The following is a 13,808-nucleotide window of genomic DNA, read 5'->3' as shown; positions in this document are numbered from 1 at the left end:
CTCGAGGACGATGAAATTTAATCACTGGTTGATTCGAGATAGAGAAAGCTTTTATTGTTACAAATTGTAAATATTAATTTAGTACATTAATGTACTAGTATATATAATTTACAAAACAATGTTAATGTATAAAAAAAAAGAAAACAAAACAAAAGGTTTCTAAAGATCTCGAATTCTTTTTTCTTTGTACCTTATGAACCTCATGATATTTGTATTCACTGTAGACACTATTGCAACATTGTCTCCTAAATTTTTCCTTTGTTGTCTCATCTATAAATAAAATATAATTGTAACCACGAATTCAGGATGTGTGAATTCTATAGTTTTAAATATTCAAGTTGAAAGCAGAATCGCACCTTGTTCTTAAAAAGTGGTGCCAGGACGTGTAATTTTTCTACTAATTTAATTTCACTTGCTAACTGATCGCTATCGTCTTCTGCATATATATCCATTATTGTATCTAAGGATTCTGCCATGATCCAAACCGACAACTCCGTCTTACAAATGTCTAATAAAAACGTAGACACGTGCTGAAAAAATATTAATGTAAGAGATCATTTATTGTTTAGCCCAATAGAAATCTATTAATCTTACCTTAATTAACTCGTGAGCTTCGGGAGTATCACTGTTCATTAAAATCAAAGCTAAAGTACCTAATGTTCGTATCAAATTCACGCGGACGTTCGTATTTGGACATTGACGTTCTCCGTTTATCATTGGTTGAACGTCAGCCAGTGTTAACCGATTAAAAATTTTTCCTTTTTCTTTTGATAGCCTTTGAATAGCTGCTCTCATAGCTGCTGTAGCAGACTCCAATAGTTCAATATCATTTGGGTTTGTATCTTTGAAGACAACTGTTCCAATGTCCATCCACATTCTAATCTTAAAAAGAGTACAAATTAAATAATTTTATTCCAACAATTTGGCTATTGTTTGTTATTAAATTTTGGATATTGTACCTATATATATTTTCCATACCACCAAGTACATCGACTTCTAAACTTGACATCAAGTTATTTAAACATAAATAAGCTGTACATTTTAGTTTATGAACTTGTTTTAAGATGTCCTTTCCTTCATTATTTTGTTGTAATATTTCTATTGTATCTTCATCCACAAATCTAGTTTTATCCCATACTTTACTTACTATGTTACAAGTATTAAATACTTCCACTACTTCTAGTGGGAGAGAAAAGATTTTGTATAATTTATTATCCATACAAACATCATCTATACCCCCAGTCTCACAATCTGAATCGTCCAAATCAGATTCATTCTCATTTTCTTGGTCTTCTGAACACAAGTTGGCTAAAATCTCTAGTGCTTGTTGCTGTGCACCAAAAATCCTTCGGTTTTCTTGTACCTTCTTCTTTGCACTGCTTGAAAAAGCATTTTTTTCATGAGGTAAAATTGAAGTCAAATTGGATAATAACTGTTTACAATCAATAGAAAGTGTATTAGAAAGTACATTTATCACTTTGCATACTATAATTATAGAATTATTTTCCATATAATTAATCAGATTAATCAATAAACCGCTTAGGGCAGTTTTAAAACATACTACTTCAGAAATAGTAGTATCCTTTATTTCTGCATTTAACAGCTGAATAAGCATATTTTCACAGCTCTGAAGCTTTCTAGCAGCAATAGGATTATTTTCTGATAAAGATAATAAACATTGCATTGTAACTGTTGCAATTTCTATGCCATAGGAAGCGATATCAAAAAATTTTGTCAGGATAGAAACAATATCATCTTTGTTACAACATCTTATAGCAAATTCACTGTGTTCGCATAGCGTCCACAGTAATGTGACTGCTTGGATAAAAGCTTCTCTTTCATCAGTTGTCTTGCCTTTCCCATTATGATCAACTTTTGGTTGCCAATTTGTATAATACTACAAATTATATAAAAAACATTAGTCCATATTATAGAATAGAATAGAATAGAATAGAATAGAAAGAAATAAACATTCTTTTAAACTTACTTGCGTCAACAAAGTACACAGTGGAGTCATAATATCATCTTTCAATAAACTTCTATGTGCTTCTGTTTTTCCATTATCTGCTATATATCTCAAAGCACTTGCACTACAAGCTCTTACAAGTACATTCTTATCGACAAGTAGTGGACCAACTAATTTAGCAATTTCACTCTTTGCAATCTGCACAGCAAGTGCTGAATTGCATGACATCAATTCAATTGCTTGCAACCCGGATAATTTTTCCTCCACATTAACAGACTTTATCTGTAACATTAATAAATTCACAGTTAATTTTATATATTAAAAAAATGGAGCAATAATATCTTATGTAAGATAACCTCTTCGTATACTCTCTGTAGAGCACGTTCCCGATCTTCGTTCGTAACATTTTCAATCTCTTCACTCTCAAAATCCTTGACAGACACAAGTCCTGTAGGATTCTGCTTATGGGGTCTACTTCTTTGTCTCTTTTGTTTTCCCATTTTTTACTAATATATTCTTATTAATATACAAATGATACAAATTATTTACAGGTTAAGTTTGTTAAAAATGAACGTATTTTAGTACTTTTTTTATCTCTCCTTTCATTTGATAATTTCACCAGAAACGGAAGAAAATTTTAATTATTTTGTTTCTTATGATTGGTTATGTTATCAAACTGTCTCATTGGTATAGTGAATTTCATGAACGAATAGAATATCTATACTTTTTAAACACTTACATATGTCGATGTTTTTAAAGTAAAGTAGCAAGAAATTACCCATAATTCTTTTGGCTTTTATGTGAGGCATGCGCATTGAGCAGTTACATTCACGTATCAATATATGCAAATAAGAACAAATTTTTTAAAAGGTTATATTATCATAAAATAAATGTCTATATAGTATCTTTAATAAAAAATACATACTAGAATTGTTCTTCCGTAACCACCATCTTTAAATTTCTATAGCATTCAATTCTTATAGTAATGTAGAAAAATAAGAGAATATCCAAAAAATGTTTTACTTGTTACAGTACTGTACAGATTCAGGATTTCAATTTTTGTCTTAGCACGCATGCGTTATTTACAATTTGGTTTCGCTAGGTCAAGTTCGTATGTTTTGTGTGTTTTCCAACATCGAGTCTGCAGTTTTCGATTTAATTGCGTGTTAATTAAATTATCCGGTAGCCGATTTTTTTTCTAAATTCGTCGTATACCGTAAGATATTTTTTTATAATTAATTCAACACTTCACTAATATTTTTTGCTGAAATTACCAACTTCCTAAACGTTAGTTTATAAAGACTTAATAGTTGCAATACCGACGTTATGCAAACATTTTCAACTTTCTGAATACAATTCAGCGTATTTATTTAAATAAATTTAGAGAAATCATATGACAAATATATTTTACAAGATTACAATTATACGATCATAATTATTATGATATTTAGTTACAAGATTTAATTAGTAGATTTAATTACAAGATTCAATTAGTAGATTTAATTACAAGGTTTATATATTGATTTATATATTGATACAATATTAAAATTAGACAATTTCTCATTAGTTCGTTTAATTGTTTATTGCCAATTTGCTATCATTTTATAATTGCAATGTATCATTTGTTTTGAATTAGAAGGTATTTTTTATGTATAGATTTACGGGACCACGTTGCCGCCAATATGCCGGTGTTGCTTTGTTGCGGCTTTTGTTTGTAACATTTTTTACTTATCTTTATTGCAAAATACTATATGTGTACGTAAGTTCTATATTGATCATATTCAGTGAAATTGATATATCGCTCTTTTTTTTTATTATTATCTTGGTCAAGTATCAGAAGTTTTGGTTTCGGTTCTTATTTAACCTTGAAGTACTATCGGCTGTATAAACTTAAACATGTATATTTGAATTATTTTTCTAAGTTCGTGTTTTGAACTTTTGGGACGACAATATCGTTTTCATAAATTAGAAATGAAACATGTATTCAGAGAAAAGTTGTAGGTTTTTAATAAAAATATTTGTCTCTTATTAATATTAATAATTGAAAAGTTAACTTGCTTTTATTTATATTGCATTTGTGATATAAAATAAGCGTCTTTTTTATTCATCACAACATTAATAAAAGATAGACTTTTTTATTACAATGATACAGACTTATTCTTTGTTTTCTAAATAAATTTCTATTTTCTTGTTATAAAGGAGAAAATTAAAAAAAATGTTTAAAGGTTAAATTCAATCATGGGTGATAAGGGTGATAAGGGCGATGAGGGTCATGTACAAGGAACAGATCAAGATGAAAGAAGCACAGATTTTGAGATATCTGGGCGGGAATATCAAATATTTTCACAAGAAAAACATCCATTAATGGTTCACGAAGTATTAAACATAAAACCTCCAGAACATAAAAAACCCCAAACTGCTAGTGATACTAAGCCAGCGACTGCGGGATCTGAGGTTGATATTCGAACTCAATCTCCTCTGAAAATGTACTTTGATGAAGATCCTAACTATAGACCTCCATGTAGTTCTCGACCTGAATCTGAATATGAATTTGAGTTACGACATGGATCTCCTGATAGGGATAAGTCTATGAAATTCACTGAGCTAGAACTTCAATCTCAATCTCAACCTCAATCTCAACCTCAACAACAACCTCAACATCCATATCCACAGCAATATATATCTCAATATCCATCTCAATATACATCTCAATATCAACCTCAATATCCATTTCCATTTCTACCTCAACCTCCATATCCACATCAACCTCAACTTCTACTTCCACCTCAACATCAACCTCAACATCCATATGTACCTCAATCTCCATCTCAATATCCATCTCAATATCCATTTACATACCCATATCCACCTCAACCTCTACCTCCATCTGAACATCAACCTCAACATCCACCTCCACCTGAACATCAACCTCCATCTCAACATGAACTTCAACATCCACCTCCACCTGAGCATCAACCTCCGCCACCGTCTCAATATCAACCTCCGCCTCCGTCTCAATATCAACCTCCGCCTCCGTCTCATTATCAACCTCCGCCTCCGTCTCAATATCAACCTCCGCCTCCGTCTCAATATCAACCTCCGCCTCCGTCTCAATATCAACCTCCGCCTCCGTCTCAATATCAACCTCCGCCTCCGTCTCAATATCAACCTCCGCCTCCGTCTCAATATCAACCTCCGCCTCCGTCTCAATATCAACCTCCGCCTCCGTCTCAATATCAACCTCCGCCTCCGTCTCAACATCAACCTCCGCCTCCGCCTCAACATCAACCTCCGCCTCCGCCTAAACATCAACCTCCGCCTCCGCCTCAACATCAACCTCCGCCTCCGCCTCAACATCAACATCAACCTCTACCTCCACCTCAGTCTCAGTATCCATTACCACCTTCATCTTGTCATCCACCTTCATATCCACCTGCACATCCAAGTAATGTTCAGCCTGATACACCGTCTAATCCTTCGGAGTACGTTAGGCTTCCACCAGGGCCACCTATGGAAAGAACAGATTCAGTACCACAAGATCCACCAGTGGTAATTTATGAAATACGAGACTATAAATTTGGTAATCTCAGCATGCTGGGTAAGAGATTACCCATTGTTCCCCTATGCTTTTGGCACATGTTTTATGTCATCCTACTTTGTTTTTGGTAGAAATTACATATTTTTGAAATATTCATAAAATTTTTTGATACTTTCTACCTTGATGTGAATTAGTTTTGGGTATGGAGTTAACTACATTACTTGTTTATGTCGAGATATGTTTATATAATTCACATATTAAATTTTAAACGTAAGGAGATAAGACAGGAACTCAACCTTACAATTGGTTTTTAGTTCCTTTAGAATATATACTTCAATAAACGATATAGTTTCCTTCTTGCTTTCCACAACAACTTTTTATGAAGAAATATTAATTTTTGTGAGTTATTTCTAAGTAGTAAGTATTGTTGATTGGGCATTTATATAATCCATAACAGTACCGTTTTCTAGTTCCCTACTTTACTGATCTTTAAAATCAAGTAAAGCATACATGTTGAAAGAAAGATGATGCTAATGCTTTTGAAGAAAATTCTCAGTGATTCTTAGAATTGTTATTAGACTCAAGATGCTATCTTATAAACAAGAGACAAAGATGCTTCAAGAAGTGTTGATGGCACATGTGGAAGATTCACTTACATACATATATCTGATGTGAACAGAAAAGCAGTCTTTGTGATTACAAAATAATTTCTATTATATTTTCTAAATGTATTGTATTATTTTTATTAGTATATGTTATTGGTGTATATAATATTAGTGTATATAGCATATAGTAAGTATAGTAAATTATGGAGAAACTCACTTCCATTAGAAATGGTTGTGATATTCACATCCAGCATGTCAAAACGAGTAGAATGACGTATAATATGTGCAGTAAAGTTCAATCGCATGCTGAAAGTGATATATTGTTAATTTATAATTTGTTTCTCAAGAACTTTTAAAAAATATGTGCATTTTTAAAGAATATATATAGGAAGTATGTGTATATACTGTATACATGTAGTACATGTATACTTCTTAAAAGTACATATAAATGAAATTTGAATTTCATTCGTTTTTTGTTTGTGTAGAGCAAGATTTATCCAGAGATGAAAGGTATAGAGAAGATTAGTAGTGTGTATTATTGTTTAGTAAACGTTTTTTGTCATGATGCTATTTTTATATTGCATTCTTTTTTAGACAAATTATCCCAACAATATGACATTTGTTGTATTTTTTGTGTTTCATTTTATTTTTACATTATAATAAAGATCTAAACTGTTATTTTGTTATCAAAGATATGTTTTTATCTTATTTTAGGATATTCCAGAAAGGCGCGAAAAGGTTCAAGAAGATCCTCCTAAAAAAATGGAAGGTACAATTAATAAATTTTCCATGCTGTTTATACATTACTTTCAAATATATTGGAAACGATTTGAAATGTTTACAGCCAGAGGTGCATTATCAGACTGCAAATTTTTCAAACCGTCTTTATATTATTTGATAGCACAGAGAAATATATAGAAAATTTTTTTTTATGAATTTACATACATGATATATTATAGCACCTCCAGGCAGTAGTGGAGAAGGTACAGGAGGAAGTCAGTTAGGAAGAGGAGCTACGCGAGGCAGACGTGTGTTAGCCTCAGAAATAGTCACAAGACCAGAACATTTAGTTAGCAAAAAAGGTTAATACATTTAGTACTTTCATATTTATGTGAAAAACATAAAATACATATTATATAAGCATTAAAATTTTCAGGCGTATCTGGAACTGAAGTACTGATGCAGACGAATTATTTTAAGTTGGTGACAACAACTGATTGGGCTTTATACCAATACAGAGTTGATTTTATTCCAGAGGAAGATCGAACTGCTATCCGTAAAGGATTGGTCAAATCTCATAAAGATGCTTTAGGACCATATGTTTTCGATGGAACTCTTCTATATAGCACTAAACGTGTGGAACAAGTAAGATATTTTTCAGTGAATTAAATTATACGTTGTATGCTACATCTTTGATGAGATATGAACAAATGTGTATAACATAAATTTAATTCTAAAGCTGGAGATTTGGTCTAAGCGAATATCGGATGGAGCCAATATTAAAATTGTTTTGAAATTTATTGGAGATATGCAGAAGGGCGACCACGGTTATCTTCAATTCTTTAATATAATTATGCGAAGATGCCTAGAACTATTGAAACTCCAGATTGTGGGGCGCGATTACTACGACGCAAATGACAAAGTAAGTAAAAAAATAATTGTTATAATTATTTGATATTTATATTACATATTTATATTATTACCCACGAATTGTTTAACACAATTATAATTCAAATAGATAGACGTACAGGGTCATAGAATGGAACTTTGGCCTGGCTATCTTACGTCTATAAGACAACACGAAAACAGTATTCTTATGTGTGCTGAGATTACACATAAAGTTATGCGTCAGCAAACTGTACTAGATATATTAAACGACTGTTTCCGTAAAAGCAATGATAATTATAAGGTAAGAATATTGATTACTAACATATCCTTAATTTAATTATATATTTTTGTTTTATTATATATTTATATCAAACGGTTCATATCTCTAGAAAGAATTTGAAAGCCTAGTTCTTGGTTTAGTCGTACTTACTGATTACAATAACCACACATATCGTATATCGGATATAGATTATAATGTAGGTCCTGATTCAACATTTCTGCTGAAAAATGGTGATCCGATAACGTATAGAGATTATTACAAAAGTAAATATCGAATTACAATTCGTGAAAAGCGTCAACCACTGCTTATAACAAGAGCAAGACCAAGAGACCGTCGCTCTGGCAAATGTGAACTAATATATCTTGTTCCTGAATTATGCCGTGCAACAGGTGTTTTTTCCACTTCATTCTGTATTTGTATAATTCATTTTATGTTTTTATCTTACGATAAGTCATTTCTATGCAGGTTTAACCGATAAGATGAGAGAAAATTTCGGTTTAATGCGTTCATTGGCAGATTACACACGCGTAAGTCCAGATTCACGTATGAAGAAATTAATGGCTTTCAATACGAGACTCCACTCGGAACCGGCAATCAAAACCGAGCTAGATCAATGGAATTTGAAACTTTCTGACCAGTTGCTTGATGTACCGGCGCGTGTTTTGGATGCAGAATTAATTCATCTAGGTAATGATTGCACAGTTACAGCGGGTAAAGGAGGAGATTGGACAAGACAATTACATAAACAATCGTTATTCAATCCAAAGAAATTAAGGCTCTGGGTGGTAATCTACGCGCATAAAGTAAAGGACGACGTTCAAGTAAGAAATCAAAATTTTATAGAATTATACTTCTTCCTCGCTATTAATTCGTTGCTACAATGTATTTTTATTTTACAGAATTTTGTTCATTTGATTAAAAATGCTGCTTCGGGAATGGGTTCTAGTATAAATTACCCAAAGTATTACGAAATAACTGATGAACGCTCTAATGCTTACGCCGAATTTCTGGAACATGTTCTGGGCAGAGTTAATCCAGAGTTAGTCCTCTGTGTTGTACCGAATAATAGAAGCGACCGCTATAGCGCTATTAAGAAAAAGTGTATTGTAGATCGACATACTCCCTCGCAAGTATTCCTTGAAAAGAATCTTATAAACAAGAATGTAAGAACAATAGCTACGAAAGTAGCTATTCAAATGAATTGCAAATTGGGTGGTTCTCCTTGGTCTATTGACCTGCCAGATGTCGATCTGATGGTGGTCGGTTTTGACGTGTGTCACGATACTAGTAACAAAACTCGTGATTATGGTGCGATGGTGGCTTCGTTAGATAGTGGTTTGACACGGTACTATAGCGTGACTAGTGCTCATAATGTAGGCCAAGAACTTTCAAATAAGTTCGCGACAAATCTCGATAGCGCATTGAAGGCTTATAGAAAAACGAATTGTAAATTCCCATCGTTTATTGTGTTTTATCGTGATGGCGTTGGCGAGGGCCAAGTGCCGTACGTAATGGATCATGAAATAGCACAAATACGAGACAAATTAAAAGCTATACACGCTGAATCGGGTCTATCCGTGAAATTTGCCTTCCTGATAGTGACGAAACGAATTAATACCCGAATCTTTAGCGATAAGAAAAATCCACCCCCGGGTACAGTCATTGATGATATTGTAACTAATCCGATAAGATATGACTTTTTCATTGTATCTCAAAACGTGCGACAAGGTACGGTGACACCGTGCGCATACCATGTGGTTGCAGACACCACAGGTTGGTTGCCTGATCAAATGCAAAGATTGACATATAAGTTATGTCATATGTATTATAATTGGTCTGGTACCGTAAGGGTACCTGCACCTTGTCAATATGCTCACAAACTTGCCTTCTTGGTGGCTCAGTTCTTACGTCAGGATCCTAGTCATCACATGGAAGAAATATTGTACTATTTGTAAATTTTTACCGGTATACATTATTATACCATTCTCTTAATGTACAAACTAAGATACATAAATTACACTATAAGACTTATCGTATACGTAAAGTAACAATAGAATTATGTTTTTAAAAACTTTCCTATTGTGACAGATTAGTTATTATTTGGTTTTTTGAACGTATCTGAAGATCCTCAAATGATAATAGTTTATGATACATAAATATAATATTGTTAAGTAATATTTTATCATTATTGCTTATTAAATCTAATTAGTATTAGGTTCACATTGATTTGATTATGAAATGGAGAGATCTGAGAAACAATAAAGAAATAATGTACTCCTGGTTTTGTGTTATATTACGCAGGACATTGAAACATAAAGTACAAAAAATAATTACGTTTATAATTTTATTTACTTACGTTGCTTAGGTTATATTTTAAATCTACAGATACAAATAAAAGTTAAATTAGGAATAAAATAACATTGCATATTTCATACATCATCTATGATTAAGATTTGCTAAGAAGTTATATTTTTTTTTATATAAGTGGAATTATATATTTTTTAAGGATGTATTATCATTTGTCATATAATGTCATATAAGTATTATAATAGTCTTCACGGTATAATTACGTGTCCACGAATTGGATGAGTGAATAGAAGTCTGAGATAGAATAAGGTCTGTTTCAGTCAGAGCTTTGAACTATATTTTTATCTTGATTTAGTGTAATTAAGAAAACTTATAATGTTACCAATTGACACGGTGCTTTGTATTGTGGAGGCTACAATATACATAATGGTATTATGTAAAGCTATTTTTATACAAAAAATAAAGAAGGTGCATTTTCTGTTTCTACATTAATTCTATTACGACTGCAGTAGTGTTCTTATATCTGATCATTTCTTGAAAAAAGTATTTTTATAGAAAATTTTTAGCATCTTTTCTATTTTACAGATATATAATATGTTTAGTTTCTTCAAATTTCGCGGTGACCAATTAATAATAAAATAGAATTTCGATCAGTTAGCATGGCGGTACTGCGATACAAAAATATCAACGTAAAAGTAGCTATACTAGAATGTGTTTAAATGTGTTATTAAGTTGCCTAACCTGTTTTATCGTAAATTGTTCTCAGGTTCGGTGTAACGTAAGAGTGTGAGGTACTTTTATGTCAGAATTTTTCTTCAGGCAAAAGTGTTATATAAATAAACAAAAGTTATATAAATAATTCGTTTTATTTTTGTCCTGAAAACACATTAGAAATCAAGGTATTCGGTAATACTATTATATTTTAAATATAATATAAAAATAACACCTCAAAATACTTTGTAAAATAATACATTTAATATAAGTTTTTATATAATTGTTTGAATTCTGTAGAACAATGGGAGAACGTAAGGGAACAAATTTATACTATCCACCTGATTACGATCCCCGTGTTGGTGGTCTTAACAAATTTCTTGGTACTCATGCACTACGTGAAAGAGCACGTAAATTACACATGGGTATTCTTATTGTCAGATTTGAAATGCCATATAATATATGGTGTGATGGTTGTGGCAATCATGTAGGAATGGGTGTTCGTTACAATGCAGAGAAAAAAAAAATTGGAATGTATTACAGTACACCATTGTATCAATTTCGTATGAAATGTCATCTCTGTGACAATCATTTTGAAATAAAAACTGATCCAGCAGTGAGTATCATCGTCTTTGTGTCACCTTTACTAGCTTGTTTATCACATTTGGTTACTTTGATTTAAAAAAAATATCTTTTTGCACAGAATTTAGATTATGTAATTGTGAGTGGTGCAAAACGCCAAGAAAATCGCTGGGATCCTAAAGAAAATGAACAGGTGGTACCAGAAACAAAAGAAGTATCTTGCAGACTATATGATGATGCTATGTACAAGTTGGAACATGGTATAGAAGATAAGAAAATAGCAAAATCAAAAGATTCTTCCTTAGAAAGTGCAATAGCATTAAATAATGCTACATGGAAGGATGATTACTCTTCAAATTGTGCATTACGCTCCGCATTTAGAGTATGTTTATGTATATAATTATTTATATAGCCAGTTTTATATTATAAATATTTTGAGAATTGGTTGCTGATAAGTATTTTATATTGTAGACACGAAAAAACGAGTTACAGAAGAAACAAAGTTTGGATCAAGTGTTGCTTAAAAAAAGTGGATTGAATATTGACTTAGTTAATGAACACGAAGATGATATAAGGTTAGCCAAATTACTGATGCATAAAAGAGGTAATGATTTAGAGTATATATAAAAAATATGTTTTTGTAGCATGCTTTTGTAACATTGTATTTAGTATTTGTTTTCTTTGTTTCAGATACAAAAAAGAATGGGCACAACCCCTTGAAACGATTGATTACTATTGTAAGGTCTAGAGATAAACTAAAACATTCGTCACATTCTGTATTAAGCAATAATACTAAAAATCGAACAGATCAAACACATAAACTTCCTAAGCTTACTCAACAAGAACCTTCGAGTTCGAAAACAACTACTAGTACGTTAAGTACATCGTTAGTTACTTATGATAGTTCTGATACAGATAATGATTCATAGCACAGATATTTGTAATAAAAATATGTATATATGTAACAAATATAATTTATAATGTTATTTAGTATATACAATATTTATAGTATTTATAAAAATATTTATAAAAATGGGATAAAAATGAGACATTAACAAGTAACACAAAGACAAATTTATTATCATCATATTTTTATTAACATTAGTAATATCGAACAAATTTGCATATTCCGGTTTCATACCAGTTTTATTTTTGCATGAATGGATGACATTCATTTATACATCAATAAGAGGTTGTTCTACAGCTGCAGTTGTTGAGGATATCAATTTTTTTTTCACTACATGGATCTTTTTGTTTGAGAGACAAATAATATAACAATGATCTGGATACGTTATTGATATTTTATCAAAAGTCTCGTTATTAGGAAATGCTTTGGGATCAACTTTATTGGTTAGTGTGATTAATCCTATAACAATGTTTGCAAATCTCTCATCATTTTCCAGTTCACCTCCAGACTAAAATGAAGTATACAATGTTCAGATTTTATAGACAATTAATTGACAATTGTATAGCAATTTCTATATAATTAATGAGCAAGAGAATATTACCGTTAATACAGCTCCATCCTCTGTCAAAATTAGATGCCCAATTTGATCTGGTATACGTTCCAGTGAAAGCATATTTTTTCCTGAATTCAAATATTAACTTAATCTTTAATATTAAATTTACAGATGGAACTGTTTTATTCGTTCTTTTTCTATAAACATTCAATTTCTAACCTATTTATATTATTATGTCTTAACGGTCTCAAAGTATTAACTGTACCATGAAATCATTTATATTTAACAAGTTACCAAAAAGAAAAACAAAAAATGAAATATATCGATCAAAATTCGTAGGCAATTTTACAAAACTATGAAATCAATGAGCTGTCAAAGATATCAACCTGTGTATATCTCTGCTGATTCTTCTCCGTCGGTAATGCAGAATTTCTTCCGTTCAACACAGTTTCAATATGTTGGAAAGTAAATTAAGATAAATATATATATTACCTGGAAAACTTCAACAAACAAATTGGAAACAAAAAAAGATAGAAGAACATCTCAGATAGCTACATTTTAATGTATTTCTTCAATTTTTCGAAATTGCATAGGTATAAAGCAATTGTAGCATGACACAAATATTGAGCATTTTATAATATTTTTTCCATACTATTTCGGTTTATTATCAAATCTGGTCCATAAAATTTCTTTACATTTACACAGTATTGCTTTGTGAATTTTCTGGAAGTACTAAGTGTGTTATGCGTAT

The 13,808-nt window shown here is 31.4% G+C and overlaps 5 protein-coding genes across 7 annotated transcripts in view; 3 read left to right on the top strand and 2 right to left on the bottom strand.

Annotated features, from left to right (window-relative positions):
* Window positions 1-32: 32 nt before the first annotated feature.
* On the bottom strand, window positions 33-2,809 carry LOC138187359 (HEAT repeat-containing protein 3). The gene is made up of 6 exons (XM_069128050.1): window positions 2,323-2,809; window positions 1,988-2,248; window positions 960-1,897; window positions 595-877; window positions 357-530; window positions 33-270 (listed from the first exon to the last, which is right to left on the bottom strand). The coding sequence occupies exons 1-6, from the start codon at window positions 2,464-2,466 to the stop codon at window positions 160-162; spliced, it is 1,911 nt and encodes a 636-aa protein (XP_068984151.1). The 5' UTR covers window positions 2,467-2,809; the 3' UTR covers window positions 33-159.
* Window positions 2,810-3,069: 260 nt separating this feature from the next.
* Window positions 3,070-10,236, top strand: aub (aubergine). The gene is made up of 9 exons (XM_069128047.1): window positions 3,070-3,182; window positions 6,824-6,878; window positions 7,069-7,191; window positions 7,266-7,474; window positions 7,569-7,751; window positions 7,848-8,018; window positions 8,107-8,386; window positions 8,463-8,818; window positions 8,897-10,236. The coding sequence occupies exons 2-9, from the start codon at window positions 6,872-6,874 to the stop codon at window positions 9,950-9,952; spliced, it is 2,385 nt and encodes a 794-aa protein (XP_068984148.1). The 5' UTR covers window positions 3,070-3,182; window positions 6,824-6,871; the 3' UTR covers window positions 9,953-10,236.
* On the top strand, window positions 4,708-5,271 carry LOC138187097 (streptococcal hemagglutinin-like; the record flags this gene model as incomplete). The annotated part of the gene is given in 1 exon segment (XM_069127576.1): window positions 4,708-5,271. A coding segment is annotated over 1 exon segment (564 nt), but the record flags the coding sequence as incomplete, so codon positions are not given.
* Window positions 10,237-10,279: 43 nt separating the features above from the next.
* Window positions 10,280-12,557, top strand: LOC138187364 (coiled-coil domain-containing protein 130 homolog). Its single transcript, XM_069128061.1, has 5 exons — window positions 10,280-11,210; window positions 11,316-11,631; window positions 11,719-11,979; window positions 12,069-12,201; window positions 12,288-12,557. The coding sequence occupies exons 2-5, from the start codon at window positions 11,320-11,322 to the stop codon at window positions 12,524-12,526; spliced, it is 945 nt and encodes a 314-aa protein (XP_068984162.1). The 5' UTR covers window positions 10,280-11,210; window positions 11,316-11,319; the 3' UTR covers window positions 12,527-12,557.
* Window positions 12,558-12,740: 183 nt separating this feature from the next.
* The window catches only part of Lamtor4 (Late endosomal/lysosomal adaptor, MAPK and MTOR activator 4), a 160,416-nt gene continuing 159,348 nt past the window's right edge, over window positions 12,741-13,808 (bottom strand). For 2 of the 3 annotated variants that reach the window (XM_069128066.1, XM_069128065.1), the window contains exons 2-3: window positions 13,106-13,188; window positions 12,741-13,012 (exon numbers count right to left, since the gene is read on the bottom strand). In XM_069128066.1, coding sequence (XP_068984167.1) covers window positions 12,773-13,012; window positions 13,106-13,177 — 312 coding nt within the window. In that variant the 5' untranslated portion in view covers window positions 13,178-13,188 and the 3' untranslated portion in view covers window positions 12,741-12,772. Of the gene's footprint in view, window positions 13,013-13,105; window positions 13,189-13,276; window positions 13,446-13,808 lie in introns of those variants that run through there. The other variant, XM_069128064.1, reaches the window with a different exon arrangement.

The sequence above is a fragment of the Bombus flavifrons genome, chromosome 14 (assembly GCF_040668555.2).
Source record: "Bombus flavifrons isolate JBK064 chromosome 14, iyBomFlav1_principal, whole genome shotgun sequence".
Classification (NCBI taxonomy): Eukaryota; Metazoa; Arthropoda; class Insecta; order Hymenoptera; family Apidae; genus Bombus; species Bombus flavifrons.
The sequence above is the reverse complement of the archived record's forward strand: the minus strand, read 5'-3'. Positions and strand labels throughout refer to the sequence as shown.